General features: G+C 29.2%; 1 protein-coding gene across 1 annotated transcript in view; it reads left to right on the forward strand.

The window, feature by feature from the left end:
* Window positions 1–21191, forward strand: part of LOC126742619 (transferrin) — a 31165-nt gene that overhangs the window by 3468 nt on the left and 6506 nt on the right. The window contains exons 2-9 of the mRNA XM_050449347.1: window positions 2674–2782; window positions 4483–4610; window positions 4698–4834; window positions 12447–12591; window positions 12653–12944; window positions 15438–15598; window positions 15684–15924; window positions 16339–16532. Of these exons, the coding sequence (XP_050305304.1) occupies window positions 2674–2782; window positions 4483–4610; window positions 4698–4834; window positions 12447–12591; window positions 12653–12944; window positions 15438–15598; window positions 15684–15924; window positions 16339–16532 (1407 nt within the window). The remainder of the gene's footprint in view (window positions 1–2673; window positions 2783–4482; window positions 4611–4697; window positions 4835–12446; window positions 12592–12652; window positions 12945–15437; window positions 15599–15683; window positions 15925–16338; window positions 16533–21191) is intronic.

A 21191-nucleotide genomic window follows, 5' to 3' on the forward strand; every position in this document is an offset into this window, starting at 1 on the left:
ATAACTCTCGGGCGGTTGAGACACTTTTAAACGAATACAAGGTGTTTATAAAATATACGTTTATTAAATATATTAAATTACCTTAGGATATTATACACTAGCTTTTATTAAAAAAATTTTCCAGAAACTTAAAATAATATTAATTTGAATCACAAAACAGTTTTACCACTAACCAATACTCCCTATTTTATTCTTGACACGCGTATCGCTAATCATGTTAGCGAATTAGCGGAAAAAGATTTAAACTAAAACTAGAGCTTAAACTGGTTTTAGTTTTAATTTTTCCCGAAGATGCTATTATGGTTAAAGCGAAATACGTGTCAAGAATTAAAAAAAAGAGTTTTGAATAGTGGTAAAACTGTTTTATAATTTGAGTAATTGAGAGTTACATTACAACTTAGGTTACACCATACAGTTTGTGATTCTTTAAATTAGAAGTTATTATTCAACATAGTAAATTTTTGTTAAAAAAAAATTACAGTGAAAAAAGTTAGCACCAAGAGTTCAATCTCTTTTTAAACATTTTTCAAAAGCATTTTAAATACCATCATATTTATATTAACACAGAATAACACACAATAAATGTAAGCTATTCGTTGTGCTACCGTAATCTCTGTTTATTTCATTTAGTTTGAAAAATGTAGTAATATAGATAACAACAATAATAAAATCCTAAAATAAAATATGATATGCCACCTCCCACATTTTGAATGGGTTTAAGCTTATAATGCATAAAAAGTTTTGTTTATAATATCAAATATAATTTAGTTTTTCTACGTTGTTAGATTTAGGTCGAAATAAAATGCTTTCAGATCATCAAAACCTATATTTTATCGATGTTTCAATGTATGAATTTAGATGTTGATAATCAATTATAACGAATTGCCTAGCTAAGGAGAAATTGCGGATTTGATTAAACTCCAAGAAACATATTTACATTTTTACATTAAGTATATTAGTTATAGGGTATATAGATAACGAAAATCTTGATCCAATACATCTATTTTAAAAACGGCACGTTTCTATAGAAAATCAATCAAAAAACTTTTAAAAATATATTTTAGGCTGTAGGTTATACTAAAATTTGATAACTTACATAAAGCATTGTTATTTTAATTAAGATTTTTTTTAGCAAGCAAAATATTATTTAATATTATATTAAGTTATATACAGCATCACTGTTATACTTCTGAGATCATCCGATTTTTATACATATAAACTAAATCGCAATTTTTTTACATAAATGAATGTTTATTAAGGAAGATATTTTCTTATGGGTCTTTTCTCCATAAAAGAATTTTTTCCAATAAAAAATGTGTTAATTTTGTGGAGAAAAGACTTCTCTTATGAAAACATCTTCGTTATTAACCATTCACTTCACTTCCAAAAGGGACTTTTTTAATAAAATAAATGAATATAAGTCAGTTGCTTTAAAACATACATGTATAAAGTAGGCAGTAGGTATTAAGAAGATATAACCTTGAAAATCGAAAGCACAAGACTTGTTGCAAATTGCCGAACATAAAATTTGAATATTACTAGGTATGCTTTCATAAAATACGGATACTTATTGTGATATTTAAAAATTAAGAAATATTAAGTGTTAATAGCGAGTGGTAAAATGAAAGGATAAATTGTATTTTCATTTTAAATTTGAATGACAAAATTACATATTTACTTCTTTAATGTAATTTTCTTGCATTAGTAATTCAATTAAAAATATTTTTTTAAATATCGTAACTCTTGTTAAATGTAGTATGAGATTTGCTTTGAGAGGGATTATAAACGGTAAAATTTTTTTTATTTGTAAAATATCTGATAGTTTAACAATACACTAAAATTAAAATAATAACAAAATATGTTTAATTTTAGATCAATCCCATGATGTGTAATTGTTTTATTTTGCATACGCTTGCTAAAACGCACTGTAATTACGTGACTGTTATGTCTTACCGTGCATAAATATGTAATTTATTGTGAAACGATATACACGTTTGAATTTAATTCCCTCTTGATATAATGTATTATTTGTATAAGCAAATATAAACTTGTAGAAATTTCGGAAATATTTTATGTTTTCAGCAAGAGGGCGTAGTCGTGCCTCGTTGCCGTTTCTCCGGCGTCTCTACGCGTTACTTCTTAGAAAATTACATGAAAAAAAATACTCGTGGGAGAATACGGTAAAAATTGATCGAAGTATTTTTATGCTCGATTATGCTCAGACCTCCTATTTTGTTTGGTGGTTCATTACAATTTACGTTTTGTGTTAAAATAACTTGATTTGGCTTAACATTTAAATATAAAATTTCGTTATAATGAAAGAATAATATATTTAAGTTAATTAAGCCATTTCTTTCTTTATCTTATTTGCAAAAAATAAAATACTTATTTCGTTTACCGAACATAAACATATGAAATAGCTATTTATGTAAGAAGTGTGTAAAATGATCCTTTTTTGATGAATGGGAAACTTGTCGCATGAGCCGTAAGCGAATTCGACAAAAACGACTTTACGGTAGAAAAAAACGTCAAAACATTTGTTGACAAACTATAAATTAAATGTCAAATAAACGTCAAATTACTTTTTACGCACTAGTGCGTAATAGTGAAATGTTGGTTTAATGTCTATGCATCATTGATTGACAGTATTTAATTTTTTTTATTACCTTTTAGATAGAGTCTGCGTCGTAGATGGCAAAAACGATCACAAGCAATCAAGGCAATACTGCCCAAGATTAGATCAAGAAGATAGTCCCGTAGAATGTGTTGTAGCGACTGATAGGTACAATTTATTATTATCGAGTTTTGACTTAACGGGTCATTTTTACTTATCTAGTGTATTTTATTATATGGTTTGTATAAAGAACCCTGTACTATATATCTTTTAGATTATTATCAATTTATTTATAAAATAAATTTTGCTACTTTTAACATAGAATGATCAATGATAGAATGTCAGATCTTTATTATACAATGCATTCACGATAAAATGAAGGAATTCACTTGAAATTCAGGTGTTTTTTTCTTCATTAATTTTTTTAGACAGGTCGATTAGCATTATCACTTGCGCATTTTTTGCAATAAAGATTTTGTGTACAGAGTACCCTCCCCCCAATACTGACACTCTAAGTAGAAACTATGGCGCCAACATTAATTTTTTTTTATGTGGAACACCCTGTTTATCATGTCATTTTATAATCTTCAATATATTCTGAATACTTTTTGTACAATATGCCTAAAGTCAGAGGTTTGTCGAATTTGACGCAATAGACTAATGGAATATGCGAAATTAAAAAATAAAACTGTATACAATATTTATTGCAACTAATATTTAATTTGTTATCCATTTACTTTAATGCATTTTTAAAGTCGGTAAATATGTTTATTGTTAATTCAATTGTACATTTTCAATCACTTTCGGATCGATTAGTCTAATTTCTTGTCGAATTCTTTGCTTTAAATCATCAACCTTATTTGGTATGTTCACATAAACTTTGGACTTAAAATAGCCCTGTAAGAAAAAATCTAATGGGGTTATATTCGGTGACCTTGGTGGCCACAAAATTGGAAACTGGGCGGAAATAATACGGTCTACTTACTTTCTAACAAATCACTTAAAAAATTAATGTTGGCATCATAGTTTCTACTCGAGACATTCTGTAACTAACTCTTTCATTGAAAAGCATACACTGAATCAAAAGGACAACAAATTAAACATTATATAGTTGCAATAAATCTAGAATAAATTTTTATATTTTGATTTCATATGTTTCGTTAGTCTGTTATGTCGTATTTGAGAAATCATTGACTATACAAAAAGTATTCAGAATATATAATAGAATTATAAAACGTCATAATATATAGAAAGATCTATTTAAAAAAAATTAATGTTAACGTTATAGTTTATATTTGAGGCAGCCTGTATAGATTTTTTTTTATTTGAAAAACGCGCAACTAATAATACTGATCGATGGGTTTAAAAAATAGAAGGGAAAAAATTTGAATTAAATTTTAATTGAATTTGTTTCTTTCATTGTGAATGCACTGTGTAATTCGAATTAGACAACGCCAATATCATCATTATTCCTAGAGGATTGGAAGAGGTTTGTTAAATACTCCTCTGATTAACTAAAAACTGATTAACTGAATGCCCAGAGCCCCTAAATGTTTCTTAATTTTCTCCTGTAAAGTCTTTAAAACAAAACTTGTTTTAGAAAACCTCTTAAGAAAATAATAACTGAAGAATATCGGAACATTTTTAAACAAATATTTGCAAATGATTCTAACAAATTATTTTTTTGAATTCTGCAAAAGCTTTTCCCCCCTGTATTTAAAGGAACACCTAATGTAGGTTGCTCAAGATGTACATAGAGTGCGTTAATATTGAACCATTTTTTTGTTTAATTAACTAATTATTGCTTTAAAGAATCTTAACCCATATTTTTTTAAAATATGTTTTTATTACTACAAAAAATATTTTAGGTTGGATTGTCTGAGAAGAATTCATAAAGGTAGGGCAGATTTTGGTGTATTTACTCCAGAAGATTTAGTGGCTGCCGCGAATAGTGATGTTGATATATTACTTACGAATGAAATTCGATATTTTCCAGGTATTATTTATTTATTTCTTCCTTCATTCATCAGTTTCTTCAAACTTCATTAGTTTCAATGGTATTTATGTTATTGTCAACTTTTAGATACAAAATTTGAGATTGAGATTGTAGCCGTATTTTCTAATAGCGCAGGCATTCGCAGTAAACATGACCTTCCTGGTAAAAAATATTGTCATCCTGGATATGGTTATGAAGCAGATTGGACTCGAATTTTGGCTAATGTAAGTTTATTTAAAACGTGGATATTGTTATTTTCCTATTTTCAGTTGTAAATCATTCCGTTTTAATGCAATATTATTCTTGCTAATGGCCTTCCTTTTTATACCCATTCTATTCAAAAATTTTTTTTAAAAGATCTATTACTTGCAGCTTTTTATATCTTTATTCGTGACGTAGGAAAACTTAATTCCAGCTTTGTTTTTATTCTAATCTTTAAATATCTATAAATTTTCTCGTATCGAGGCTATATTACAAGTTCAAAAGTACTCTTAACATTAGTGAGATGAAAACACTAAATTGAGCAAGAAAAAGTCAGAACAATAGCTGGATTACTGACTGTCCACTCAGAACATATTTTAAGTAAAAGTATAATGCACTGTAAAAAAAATAAGGTAAATAAAAAAAATAGGTAGGGATGTCAAATCAGATCAATACTCCTTGGTTGGTATCATTTTCATTTGTGTTCCAGCCTTTAAACTGGTAAAAAGTTTGTACTAAAGACTAAAAGTCATAGAACAATATTGTGTACGCTTCGTGAAATATACACGCCAATCTTATGGATATTTTTAGTAAAAATTACTTTTAGCTTTTATGACTTCTGAACTAATTTTACTTTGTCTATGTGTTTTATGTTCTGTTTTTTTCTCATTTATGATTCCTTTCTTGAGTTTTGATCTCTTTCTAGTATTAGCTCAGAATATGCATTTCGTGAACTTCATCACAGTAACTCCTGAAGAGACGATAAGCGCATTTTCCTTATAATTTTTATATCTGCTAAGCTTCACTTATACAGTGCATCTCTTCATTGTTCTCCCCTCCTCTCTTCTTTTTTGAATGCGTTTATATAAATATATGAAATTTGGAACACACCATTAGCAGGCTGAATACTAATTTTTCGTACCTAGCTCATTTCGCACAACTTCAAAATGGCGGCGGGACGCAATTTTGAAAAATAAAATTAAATAGAAAAGGGGATTTTACGATACATCGTTTCAATAGGAGTAGTAGTATTTAGGTTGCTAATGGTGTGTTCCAAATTTCATATTTTTATATAAATGCATTCAAAAGATAAGAGGGAGGGAGGGACAATTAGGAGCCGCACTGTATAATACTTCTCTTGAAATCATTCACTATAAAAATGCAATTTCTTATCAAAATCATATCAAAACACAATTTCTTAAATGCACTGGCCCTATCAGTATAAGAAGGTCTCTTCTTGTTAAATTGTGTGCACTATAATAATTAAGCCTATAAGCAAGTTATTTATAATTTATCTTTTTAATTTACTTTTGCATAAAGCGACAAAAGTATACACAAAAGTTTGTATTAACAATAATTAATTCATAAATTGCATAAGTAGATAGACGAATTTTCCAATAACATCGTCCTATAATACAGACATATTTAAACTTTTTCATTACAAATTGACATACTTGTATTAGCCTCATTTATTCTCCTCTTCATCTTTACGTGATTATATTTATTATCAATGAAATTGATGATCAAATAGCAATTAATTGATTTAACAAGTGGACATCTTGCTTGAATTATGTATGTATACACGTATTCTCGATTTGCACTGCTGTTAAACCTCAAAGCGTTTTAGATGCATTGAGATATTAGATGTATTGGGTTCGGTAAACTTAAACGGACGTCTAAAAACAGATTTTTTTTTTAAATTTTCACATAGAATGTTAAGTGTGGTCAAGATATTGATGAAAAAGTGAGGATGATTGGAAAAAATACATTATGAAGATTTTTCTACATATGTTAAATACGTAATTATTGCCGGTTTGCACAAGGTTTTTTAGCTCTTGATTTTGCTCTTATTAAAAAATATATATATTGGGGCAATTTTGGAACTTTTTGGGGGCAAAATTTGTAAATTTAGAAGATTTTTCATCGCTTTTTACCCCTATAATTACATATTTTGTAATTTACACACACGAAAAATAAAACAACAACCTTATTGACAGAAATGGGAGTGGCTTCAGTATGTGCCTAGTAGTATTTTTTGTTTTGTCTGCGACACTTTTTAGTTGGATGGGTTGGCTGTGGACTTAAATTTAAATAATAGAGTTATAATATAGTTAGATTTTACATTATTCTGTGAACAAAACACATTTATCAGGTGTTAAAAAATAGGTATTATTTATTTAAATTATTTTATATTTTATGTAAAAAATAACGATGTGATTTAATGTAAATTAACCTATATTGAAAACAATAAATATCTTTATTAATAAAATATTTATATAAATAACTAAGCGCAACCATAAAAACTTATATCCAAAACTATAATCTAAGGATTAACAGGGCTACCTTCCGCATGTCAAAGATATTAGATTGGGACTTTACATAAGGCGTACGCTTGTATGTACCTTGTACATACGTATATATACAAATTTCATTCAGTAAATATTTCCTTAACCCAATTGCATTTCTTATTTTAAATTTCAAATAGGGCTCAAATGACTACCTAACACACTATTTAACGCCAACCCAAGGTTCCAACCCCTTTTTGCAATCCCAATTTCCAACATCTTCCAGCTCTCCAATCCCATGCGCGCCAACCACACAGTCCCGGTGCATATACCGGGTGGTGCGTCGCCGAGCGGAACAGGAAATCCCATGTAAATTTTAAAGGGGTCAATTATTGGCTTCCCTGTACATTTTACAGAAAAATGTAAGATAACTTTTTGAAGAGACCAATCTGGCAAACCCCCGTGCAAAGTTTTAAAAAATTTCACAAGCAAATCTTGAATTATTCAATTAAATCTATATGCAAAATTACCAAATTTTCGGTTCAGGTAAAACCAGACACCAGCCACCAGCAAACAATTTGTTATAAGGCTTTGTCAAATCTGACGTACAGCCGAATACAAGAAATTTTTTTTTCGTTTTATCAAACTCACAACCATACAATCAAAGTAAGACACGTTAACATTACTTTTTTATCTGTTTCCCGCATAATGCCACTTAATTATGGCTGTTTTTTCGTCGATTGAATAATTCATAATTGTTTTCAAATATTGACTGTTACTGATTTATTGACATTTTTCCTCACGTCGGTGATAATATCCATTTTACTGGTGCCCGTTTGGTTTTACCTGAACCGAAAATTTGCTAATTTTGCAATTACATTTAATTGGATAATTAAAGATTCGCTTATTAAAATTTTTTGAAACTTTGCACAAGGGTTTGCCAGATTGGTCTCTTCAAAAAGTTCTTACATTTTTTTCTATAAAATGTACATGGAAGCCAATAATTGACCTCCTTAAAATTTACATGGGTTTTCCTATGTTCCGCTCAGCGATGCACCACCCAGTATAATGATTATAAAAATAAACAAATACTTACCTATAATGAGACACGACAAAAAATTACGATAATCGTACTAGTACAGTAGCCACTCCCAATAAATAATAAAATAATATTTGTTGACTTAAGTGACATTTGATAGTCTTTTTTATTTATGATTTAACCCGTATTTACATATTTGATATACCTGATTTGCGTGTGGAAATTTGTGTTTATAACTTAAAGAAGTAATGTAAATACTTCTAAGTTACAGAATTTGATGGCGGCCACCATGCAGTGGTCATTTTTGGGTATCGTGGCCATATGCATTAGCAGTCCAGGTATATTTATAAGTTCGTGATCCTAACCCAACCCAATACTAAAAAAAATCATAAGGAAGAAATAAAAAGTTCTTTAATCAAAGAACATGTATGGCAACGCTGTCACCTCGCGGCCTTATGCCAAACGTCAATAAAAAAGAATAATGAAGGAAGATGGAATGTTGTTTTTGTTATTTATATGAATCATACATTTTCTTTAGACTTAATTTTAAATAAAATATGCCTTTATTTCATAATATTGTAACCACCACCTCTGAATTTGCTGGTATGGTAATATCCTTGAATAACTTAACGACTCTGGTATTTACTTTATCTTCATATAGGTGGTGCATAAAAATCTCTTCATTTCTCGTCGTCAATATCTGGTTATATACATCCATTTTAAACTGCTGAGCATTCATAACATCTAATCCTAATATGACATCATCCATGATTTCTGCTACCAGAACTGGCTGTTGGAATGTTGTTAAGCCAATGGTGAATGTAGCTTCATCAATCCAAGAATCGGGATCCTTTTTCCATCCGCAGACTCCAGAATTAAATTGGGTGGTGCTGAAAGCCTACAGTGTGCTACGATGTTCGGCTTCACGATAGTATGACTTGATCCTATATCCACTACCACCTCACATTCACGGCCGCATATTTTTGCCGGTACTACTACCTCTCTCCAGGATGTGGCAGCCGGTTTAGTTTTATACGCGGGGCTTGGTAACACCCAGCTAGCTTGAAGTTAAAGTTTTCCTGGTTCCTTGAATCCCTTAAAGGCTTGGGGCATTGACGTTTAAGGTGCGCCTTCTCATTGCAATTTTCAGCATTGCAATGGTCTTTTAGGTTTCCTCGCTAATAATGATTCAATCTTTTTTAGGCGGTCTTCGAGATCACTTTCCGAAGTTCTGATTTGTCTTATTCGTATCTGCCTTCTAGTTGCTTGAAAAGCTGTTTCATACTCTAGTCCATGGGCCAAAGCTTTTGAAATACTTTTATGATGAGCCATCCTTAAAGCGTGGTTAGTATCTGGATCTCGAACTCTGTCAATAAAACAATTTATAAAAATTTATTCTCGGAACTCTGTTGGGGTTTAAGGGTAAGCCAGATTTACTTATCGAGCAAAATCGGCCTCAAACTGTTGGAGTCCTCAGTCTCAGAAATCCCAACGATTTCCCCTAGCAGCGGCCTCAAATTGATTCAAATAGGTACTCCATGCTTCTTTGTCGTCGAATTTTGGTGGCTTTACTTTCATCATTGTTTGCATTCCAGGATCGGGATGAAGAGGAGTCCGTTTTACTTTCATCTCTAGTTCTTGGATATTTTTTTATACTTGCCCCAATTCTTCTTCTACCGTTGCTTCAAAGTTAGTCATTAATTGTTTCTGATTCTTCTCCAGATCTTCTTTAAGTAGTAAAACTCGTTCCTCTTGTTTTCTGTCTCGTGTCTCCTGCTCCTTTTTATGATTATCTTTTAAATTAAGTAAGTCATCTTTCATGGTTCAAATCAGGTCTGCATTTTCTTTCTTCAGGTCAGATTTAATTGTCTTAAGTAAATTTTCCTATTTCTTGGCTCGGCTCTTCTTGTTCTTTCTTCTGTTTACGCTCTCGTTCTTCTTGTTCTACTTTTTGCTCGTCAAACTTCCTTAATAGCAGCTCCATCAATTTCTCGGTCTCCATCCTGGCCTGACTTGTTGTTAAAGGCATCCACTAAAATGAGCTTCCAAATATCCTTTACTTCTGACACCAATTGTAACGAAATTCGGGAACACACTTTTATTATCAACGTCAAAAACACTAACCTAACTCGCCTTGACTGTCGTTTAATTGTTTCCAAGGCACGAACTTAAAAATATACCTGGACTGCTAATGCCTATGGCCACGATACCCAAAAATGACCACTGCATGGTGGCCACCATTTTTATAGGGCACAACTACCTTTTGATGTTGGTCACTCTGAAAATTTTTAGTGTTGCCAACCAAAAATGTATTAAATAACGGTAATGAAGTTGATATTTGACGTGTGAGTATAGCGGATTGCCTAGTTTTTGACGATTTGTAAACGACGCTTGGGTATATCGTCTGGAAGAGGCGATGTACCTTTCTCCTTATTTAATACGTGAATAATGTATCACCATCTTTATTTAAAGGTATTTGGTTCAGTTTCTCAAAACCGAATTATTGTGAATTGTCCGTCTGTGTTGTTTATAATAGAATAATATATTGAGTTGTTGACAGAATATAATATATTTTTTCTATATAAACCCTTTATAATTACAAACCCTCATAAAATCATCTATATTTTGATTCTTATATATGGTTGTACCTATTAATGTGGAAACACTGTACATGGAAGGAAAGTAAAACTTGTAATAGTAAAAATAGAAAGAAAATACATAAGTGTTTTTAACTGAATTTGTTAAGTAAATACAAGCAAAAATTTAAATGAATATCATGATTTTCATAGTATTAGGATTTATAAAATTCAAGATTATCAGAATGATAAAACAAATATTTTAAAGTGCACGCATCTGACGCATCTATTCCAAGTTGATTGAAACTTTGTCTCATTTTAGGTGAAGATTACTTTCTTTCATAAATTTTAACGAAATTTTTAAAGAAGTACTAGAAAAATCACAGATCTAACGCAACTATCTTAAATTCTTACCTATATGTAACTTTCTGTTTTTTATTTTTGTAAACATAACCTCTCAAAAACTTTAATTGTTTTGTTTCCCTACAGTTGGCACAATTTAAATTTGTCAGAGTGGCCAACATCGAAAGGACACAATCACGCAAAATGGCGGCCCCCTAGTAGTGGTCATTTACCTTTCATTGAGTTGGCAGTCCAGGTATATTTTTAAGTTCGTGTTCCAAGGTAAAACTGACTAAACAATTAAAACTGAATGAATTGTCACGAAGCGCGTCCTTTTTAAAACCCGATGGAACAGTTTCGAAATATTTAGAATTATTTTTATTGTTTTTGCCGAAAGAGACCAATAATTATAGGAGAATACTGACAGTCAAAGCAAGCAAGTATACAAATTCTAGAATATTAGATCTACAGGGATTTACAATAATATAAATGGGCCAAAATGGGGCTCTCGAACAAGATAAACTACTTAAAAACTAAACACTATAGATAAAAATAATAAATTAAACGTAAGTAGAACCCTAAAGAAACCCTACGAATCAACTTCTCTACAGAATACTAATAAAAATAGTACAAAAACTAGGAAAATAATTGACGTATTTACATTTTCATAATAATATTTTTAATTCGGACCAAAATCTAAAAAGTACCAAAGTAATAATACATAATTTAATGGGTGTCTTCGGTATGTTTTTTACATGAAAATAAGGGACTTAGTTACAAGAAAAAACCATTTTTTTTTATGTTATATAAACACTTTCCTCTTTTTGATAATTTTTTAAGCATAATTTCATTAAATTTAAATACTTTTTCCAAAACTACAAAATTCTTAGTTGCAAAAAAATAAAAAAAAGTAAAACTGGCAAAATTGAAATCTGAACCCAGGCCTCATAGTTCACTCTCATTATTATTAATCAATCCATGAAATGCTTGCAGGGAATATTCGAAAACGAGTTTATATCGTACATAGGCATACATTATCATGATTTTTTTCTTTTTTTATTGTTTTAATAAAGAAAATATTATTCATCCTCCAATTTTTTTTAAATCGGAGATCAAAGATACTAAAGTCAACTAGAACGGAAAATCCTTTATAATTTTTAAAAATTTGCATTTTTTAAGTTCATCCTCACTTATTTATTAATAAAATGTTGAAACTTAACATTATATGTAAAAAATTGAAAAAAAAATGGTTTTTAGGTGTCCCTTTAACTTTATCGGACCCGAATTATCATTGTCAATTATGTGAATATTGTAAATTTAGTTTTATTTTAGTATTGCTTATTTCATATATAAGAACAAGACTGCTTTCTTTTATATTTTACAAATATTTTAGTATTTTGAAGCATCTGTAGTAACTCCACAATGTCATTCAAATCTAACAATAACCGAAAATCGGGTTAAAGCATCTTCCGACTTTTTTGGAGCTGCCTGTAAAGCTGGACCTTGGACTTCCGATGCCGCTTTAGACTTTCAACTAAGTATGAACATAATATCAAATTTTATGTATCGATTAACAACCACTTTTTGAATATATTTTAGAATCCAAATACCCAAATTTATGCAAACTCTGTGGAAACCCAAGCACTTGCTCACAAAATGATAAATATTGGGGCCGTAGAGGTTCGTTACTCTGTCTTACAGACGGCGCTGGGGATATAAGCTGGGCAAGATTGGAAGATGTGCAGCAACATTTTGGATTTACACCTGGTACCATACCAACTAATCCAGAAGGTTATAGTTTGCTTTGTCCAGACAATACTATCATGCCATTAAATTCCACAAATCCATGTATATGGGTTGTGAAACCTTGGCCCGTAATTGCTACACAAAGGTTAGTATTTATTGTTGTAACCAATATAATTTTATTATTAATAAAAATGCTTTTTTTCTCGACAAGTAATACTTATAAGTCAATTATTTACGTATTATCATTAATAGTGTTCAGTAAAGGATTTATTATATAGCCTTTGTCTAGAATAGCAGTTATCTATGTATATCGGTATAATATAATGGATATCATATTTGTATATTATATCATAACATCCCCTGGATATCTGCTCATTTCTATGAAGATTTAATAAAAATACGTCTGATCTTATTTAACTCTGTAATACATCACTTTTATTTTTAACGAAAATATATGATTAAAACATAATAACATTATTAATTTAATCCTTGTTTCAATAGTTTGCAGATTTATGAGTAAAATAAAAAATAAAAATATTTTATTTTCAGCTATCAATTTTAATTATAGTTTTTTAGTTTAAAATTCATTTAGTATTAATTTTTAGCTTCACGGGTATTTAAGCAAGTTCGATACATAAATCCATATTTTTTTAAATTATTTTTTTCTGAACAAATTCAACTTTTATCTGGTGTCAGACCTACAAGGCTTTAGTCTGGGCCCATTGATTTTTATTTTATACACTGCCAACATATCAAAATCTTTAAATCATTGTAAAGTTATAGCGTCATGACAAACAGTTGTGTTATCATTTAAATAAAACAGATTTTTTACTTGCATCAAATATCATCACTCAGGATTTACAAATAATACGTCAACTTTCTGCTGAACATAGTCTTAAGCTTAATCCGTTAAAGCCCGCTTTAATGGTTTTTGGACCTAAAGTCATTCATAATATTATGAGCCTAAATTTAAATATTTATATTAATAATACTAGACTTTTTGTAAACTCTAAAAAAATGCAGGTGTTATTTTAGATTCTGATCTACGGTTTAAAGAACATGTTAAGGTGTTGACACAAAAATCATACTCATTGTTACAGACATTATCCAGCAGTTTTCATTTTTTAAGTTTACCAATACGTAAACTTCAACAATCTCGGAAATTATGACCATATATGTCATACATTTAATAATTTGAATTGATTAACAATAAAGAATTATAAATTGCTTCATCTAGGAACTGTTTATGAAAATAGTTACTCATCCTTGCCGGCTAAAATTAAAAATAAATTTGTTTTCCGAAATAACATTCATTTGGTAAATATTCGAAATAATAATATGATAACAATGTCTCAGCATCGAGAAACATAGTAGGTTTCAGAGAAATTGTACGTATAACAGCATATAATTCTTTACCATTAAATCTAAAAAGTTTAAGTGGACAAAAAATTAAAAACCAATATAAGAAGCCTGATGAGCAAACAAAAGCATGAATATTTTTTTTTAGTATTTACACGATTTATTTTTAAAAAAGTACCCAGGCTTAAGTTCTTTTTTTCTCATTTAATTTGATATGTAATTTTTTACTTTTTTATGTATATTTCTTGTTTTGACTTGACATTTGGACTTATTTGTAATATGTATTTTAAACGTTATTATATATTTAAATACTTAAGTATATTTTGTAGTAAGATTGTATGTAGGTTTTCAGTGTTCAATAGAGTAGCCCTAGGGTAGATTGCGCTCTGTATTAGCATGTAACTTTTTTTTGCTAATAAAAAGACTTCTATTATTATTAAATATTTTAAAGCTAAGCTAACCAATAATTATATGTTTTATTTACATAGGCACAGTGCATTCCAGGATTAATTAATAAAATCAATATTAAATAAATTAGAGAAAATAATAATAATATAATTCTGTTAGTTTAGCTACTGAGTAAAAATGTTACTTACTAGAAAAAGGAATGAATTTGTAAATAATTACAAATATATCTACAAAATATAAAATAAATAAATATTTATTTATACCTCTTATTCGATAAGCTTATTCATTTATGTTTGTTAATTTATTTACATTTTTGATTAAGACGATTTTTACTGATGGATATTTTTTTATTTAAATGAGCCAGTAATGAAATAAATCATCTATAATGGGTCAGAAAGAACCTGCATTGGATAATAGCGATGCGTATATTATATTATACTGAAAATGTTTAGAAAGTTAAACGGGAGAGTTCTTTGCCCATACTTCTTTGATGATTTATTAACTGGAAATACAAATTTTCAGTTCTTTAATTTTGACCTTATTATAGCTCGTATCACTATTTATCCACATTAAGATATGCCAAATAACCAGTTATTTTGTTAATAAGAAAGGGCATCCGTAACATCGCTTTTTTATGATATTACCTAAAAGTAACGTTTATGTTAAGAAACCTAATATTATTAACATGTTAAAAGACGATGGCGTTTTTTTATGTAGAACTTTTTAATGGTTTAGTTCTGATTAAAGAACTATTAATTTGCCTTATTTAACTGCCTTATTTAGTTATTTAATTCTAATTTCTTTCTGGTAGTACATAATATTACTCACTTAGTTTTTTCACAGAGTTTTATTAAATAGTACAATTTTTTAGGAAGAAAGCCCAGAAAATACAGACTATTATTACTTCATTAGTCTCAACAGATGAGGAAACTTGGCAGTCAAATTTATATGACCTAATAAATCCTATAAATTCTGTAGTAAAACCTATAAATCCAATTATTGGTATTCAAACTTACTTCCACAATTCAAAAGGTAGGCTTTTCTTAATTACAATTTAAACGACGAATTATTTAAATTCTAGAAAATAATTATAAATTAATAATTATATACTTTATAGGTTTTCTGAATGCCAATAGCTTCTCGGGCTGTCATCCTCCAAGAACCATTCGGATTTGTACAAGCTCAAATATTGAAACAGCTAAATGTTCATGGTTAAGAGAGTCAGCTGCAGTTTATGGTATAGAGCCAGACCTGGACTGCTTAAAAGCCGATAACAAAACACACTGTATGATGGCTCTCGCTGATAATGCGGCTGATGTTGTTCTTATTGAGCCAGATCAGGTTCATCAGGCCAAACGGTGAGACTCGATTTCTTTTTTATAAACCCTAAAAAAGAAAATATTAGAGTATATAATAGATATATATAAATTGTATTGTATAATAAGATAATAGGCAAATAGAAGTAGCATTTAACATTTTGTAACTATATTGAAGTATATTAACATAGTTTATATGTAGCTACTATAAATTCTGTTTTATAACCTTATTATATATATTTTTTTATTATGATAGAATTCAGCAGAACTAATTAAATAGTATTTTTCTCTTTAATTACCAATCTTAAGTAATCATGAAACTTTATCATAACGGGTGACTTATATAATGTAAGTCACCCGTTATAATATGTGTATAATAATATTATAATGCTATTAATTTAAGCTGTATTATAAATATATATCTAATAAATTCTTAGTCAAAAATTATCTTTTTAGAGATTTCAACCTGAAGACGTTATTTTATGAAACTGTCCACGACTCTAAAAAATACCTAACATCTATTATATTAAGAAAGGACCTTAATATAAATAATCTAGAAGACCTCCATGGTGTTAAAGCATGCTTTCCTATATATGACGGAGTTGCCTGGAATTCCGTAGTATACACCCTTCAAAAAAATAAACTTATTGGTAAGTTGGCATAATAAAATTAATGACAGCTATAATAAATAATGATAAATGATTTCTGCTTTTTCTCAGAAATTTATTTATTTATTTATGATAAGCCATTTGGACTAATAATACTAATCCATTTAAAAAATGCATAACTACAAAAAGTTTTGTTAAGAGTGTGAAGGCACTATATATCAGCAATGAATAATGAAAAGCTTTTGGGTTAATAAAAGTGACCAAAAGAAATTGCTTATATTTTCACAACAATTTTTTCAATATTATCTTGGGTTTACACTTTTCACTATAAAATGTCAAATTAAGATAAAAAAAGAGGGAGGAAAGTGTATTGATAAAAGTTTGTTTAATCTTGATTGAGTTTGAGAAACTTATGGTCTTTCTAGAAAGGAAGGTTTGGTAATTAAAGGGAAACCTCTACTATTTTAATTTGATTTCAGTAATTCTCGCTAGAGGGTATTATTTAAACAAATAAACATGTATTTAAATTAATTAGCATAATTATTATATCATAATCAAAAAGATGTAGAATTATTTGTAGTAAATTAATTGCAGTATCAGTATCGGAGTTATAGAAGAAATAATAATTATTAGGTATTGAAAAAATCGTTTATTTTCAAAAGTCCGCAATCTAGCAGACCACGGAAAATTAAAAAAAAATATATTCCTTACAAAAAAGTTTTTTTTTAATCCCATGAGTCAATGAGTATCTGGCAAATTAAGATTCCTATCTTTATGGGATTCATAAAAGGGCTCACATATAAAACTCTATGAGACTTTGGAATTAGGTAAGCTGAGTCTAACATAATTTCTTGTCCAATCACAAGATATAAAGATTCATATTTTAACCCTAGTAACTTCATTGAAGCCAGTGATGTGACTAATAATGAACTTGCACAAATTTACCATTTGTCATCAAAACATAATTTTAATTCAGACTCCATTAAAACTCTAACTTGACGTTATTTGCAAGTAAGAGTACGGTTGACTTTTTAAAAGATAATAAAATAATTTTAAAGTTAAATCATGTTCAAGATCATATGCCGCTTGAGTATATAGACGTGGCTTGTAATTTGAGTCTTTTATTGAATTCACCACTAAAATTTGATCGTCACGTTGCTGAAGTTAGAAAAAAAGCATTTTATAGTTTAAAATTGTTGTAAAATTATTGTATTGTAATTGTCAATTTCCTAATTTAAGCTTAAGAAATGGATTATGTGAGTATTTAGTTCTTTCAAGATTCAACTATTGTGACTTTATATTATAATCCTTGCCTTAGTTTCCTTAAACGAAATAAGGTTTAAGTAATACAAAATACATGTTGTAAACTTATTTTTGGTCTAAACAGGCGTGACCACATATCTTAAAAATTGGGTTTACTTCGATTCCTAAGAAAGGAAATCCGCTGGAGACTTCATTTTGTTACTTTCTACATTAGATTATTAACTTCTATTGGAACCTATTAACCTGTAAGCAAAATTTAAAAAAAAAGATCAATTGGTTTAAAAGTTATTAAGAAAAAACATATTTTTTTTTCCAACTTTGATACCCTATAATTTGCTATAAAACATTTTTGAGCAAAATTTTCTTATAAAAGTCTACATTTTTTTAAATTTTCTACTACGTTTGAATGACGTTTGAAGCGGAGCACCCGGTATATATGAATATCTTTGTTAATCTTAAGGCTAACTTTGGAGTTGGAATCTTGAAAGTAGTTCTGTCCCATATATGATTATAAATGTTGAGGGTTTGATGAAACTATAATACTATAATTGTGTTTTGTTTAAGTAAACTAATTTTCTCATGTAATGTGATGATTAAAATAGCAAAATTTGCTAGACTTCGTAATTTTGATTTTTTTTAGTGTTACCTATAAAGGCCAGATTTATTTATTGATTTTATGAAAACGAAAAGATACTCTACATTTATCATAATTGATTTACACTCAGACTTGATATGTATGTGAACTACAATTGAAGGTTAACATTCTCTGATTTTTCTTAATTGCTTATTTACAACTTTTATTTACATATTCTTTTTGAACTTTTTTAGAAGACTTAGATGAATTACAAGTCATTGATATAAAGCTTTGTGCATTTTGCAAAGGCTATCTAACATTATAAATTCTGGTCTTTTAGAAGGCTCTTTTCTAAACGAGTGCAAAAAACTATTATAAAACTTATATTTCTAAGCCTAAAAAAATACAATATGTTGGTCTTGTTCATATGATTCTATCAGTTCTCTCTAAGGCTAATAAGAAAAGAGTCGTTCAAGATAAGAACCAGGATATACTGTTGGCTTTATTGTACTGTGATAACTTATACGAAACTTTTTGCAAACAAAAATGTTTTTTTTTGTTCGGGTTTTAAGCCTTTGACAAATTATTGACAAATTATAGTCAGAGTGCATAGTGTCTTTAATCTAAGAGGTGTCTCTAGACGGGAATTTATAAAAATTCTCATATTTGAATGTTCTAACTGTAGTTTGAGACTACTCTTATTTTTCATATTTGTTTTAAGTTTGAAATTCTCTAAATTGCAGCAATATGCAGATGACTAGCCAGTTTACTCTTTTTGCACTTTGCTGAATTATAACATTTTACAAACTCATATAAATAGTGGCTTATATGAGTTGAATAAATATGTTTAAAATTTTAGCTTAAAATTCCCACAAAATTCTGTATATTACTGCTTGTTAATAATAACAATTACTTTTTCTTCTTCATCTAAAACTTCTAGTAATTCGAAGACTAAGAAGTGCTTATCAAACAATATAAAAAATATATTCTGAAGCGGCAAGTCTCATACAGCATATTTAAGCAGGCATAACGATATGGGAAAAGTAATGTACTATGTAAATAATGTAATGTATGTAAATAAATGTAATGTAAGCGTGCAGTATAAGGTTTGAAACTACGTCAGCTTACAAACACCAACCTCAATCTATTAAATTATCTACGAAAATTTAGATTTTAAGATCTACTGGGATACAACAATTTTGATAAATAGAACATTATAACAAAAGAAACCAGATATGATCATTGTAGGAAGAGATAAATGAAGAGCTACAAATATAGATTTTTTCGTTCCTCTAAATAATAATATTGCGCGAGCCTACCGAGAGAAAATAACTAAATGTCAAAATCCAGCACATAAAGTTAAACAACTTTGGGACATGACCGAGGTCTAGATCAAACCCTTGGTCATCTTAGCAAACCGAATCATACGCAAAAATTGTGCATCACATTTAATAGAATTAAATCTACCCAAAAACCTATTTGCTTGACGCAAAAAGCAGTTATCTTGGCAACGACAGGGATAATACGCCCTACTCTTTCTATAGAGTAAGTGAACACCTTTAGAGCCTTGGTCATTGCGACTCGGCTAATGAAGATACATTTCCACTTATGTGTGATAACAAAAAAAAAATATAAAAATAATATATCAGGGAGGTGCTAAAACTAAAGTAGCTAGCCACTACTAAAAGGCACTAATGCTAAAACTATTCAACACATCATCTGCCTGTGCTAACCCGGCATTAAAACAATATCTAAAACGTCACAACAACGTCGTCGGTATTTCCATCAAGAGCTCTGTAAAAAAGAAAAACTGGTTAACGAAGTACAACCATATTATAAGTACTTACCAAGAAAAATAGAAATGGAAATAAAAATAATAAAATGCATTAGGACTCATTCAGGCATCATCACGGCAAAATAGATAAACATAACAGATCAGACATATTAATACTAAGCAAATGAAAGAATCATGCACATACATAACTAAAACTTTACACCTCAAAAAACTGCCCCAAAAAATTTTTTTTGGATTCGTCGATTTTTGGTTTGACGAGACACATTTTGCGCCTACTATCAGCTTAGCCACTTTACATTTACTTATGTCATTCCTGTTAAAATGACAGCTTGTCAAAAAAAGGAAATTACCTCTTAAAAATTGTAAATAAAAAAAGAACAACTGCTGTGATATCTTAATTTCATGTTACAAAAATTTTAAAATATTGCTTTTTACTTAAAATTTATTAAGGAATTTAGTTTACAAATAAGAACAATAATAACAAAAAAGCATGTTTTTGTTATTATTGTTCTTATTTGTAAACTAAAGCAAAACCGTTTTTTTAGTACAAATTCAAAATGAAATTCACGTTACCAGAACGTTAGAAAAAATAATAGCGCGAGAGCTACAGTTGCAAGCTTTTGACCGATAAAAGTGTATTAGAATTGTGAAAGAAATTTACAGGAGCCCGATTATTTGGCAACAAAAAATGTGATTGAAAGAACTCGTCCATTATCTCAAAGATACCTACGTAACAGTCTCAGTCTCAAAATATCTTTTTAATTAATCGGGTAACAACCTTATAGCAAGTCTTGCCTGATAGCAATGTCAGTACTTAGCAGGTCATCTTGCTATAAGGTAATTTTAACTAATTTTTAATATTTGATTTTGTTTTAGTGTAAGGTTTTATTGTAGTTACGTGTGTTTTTCTGTTTATTGTAGGTCTGATGATGCTTTATTAGCGAAACATGTTACCTGATTAATTAAAAAGATATTTTGAGACTGAGACTTAGAGTTTTCATTTTTTCTCTAACAAAAAATGTGAAAGAGTGCCAGTGCGAAAATCAAATGTTTAAGTTGCAGTCCTTGC

The sequence above is a fragment of the Anthonomus grandis genome, chromosome 12, assembly GCF_022605725.1.
Source record: "Anthonomus grandis grandis chromosome 12, icAntGran1.3, whole genome shotgun sequence".
Classification (NCBI taxonomy): Eukaryota; Metazoa; Arthropoda; class Insecta; order Coleoptera; family Curculionidae; genus Anthonomus; species Anthonomus grandis.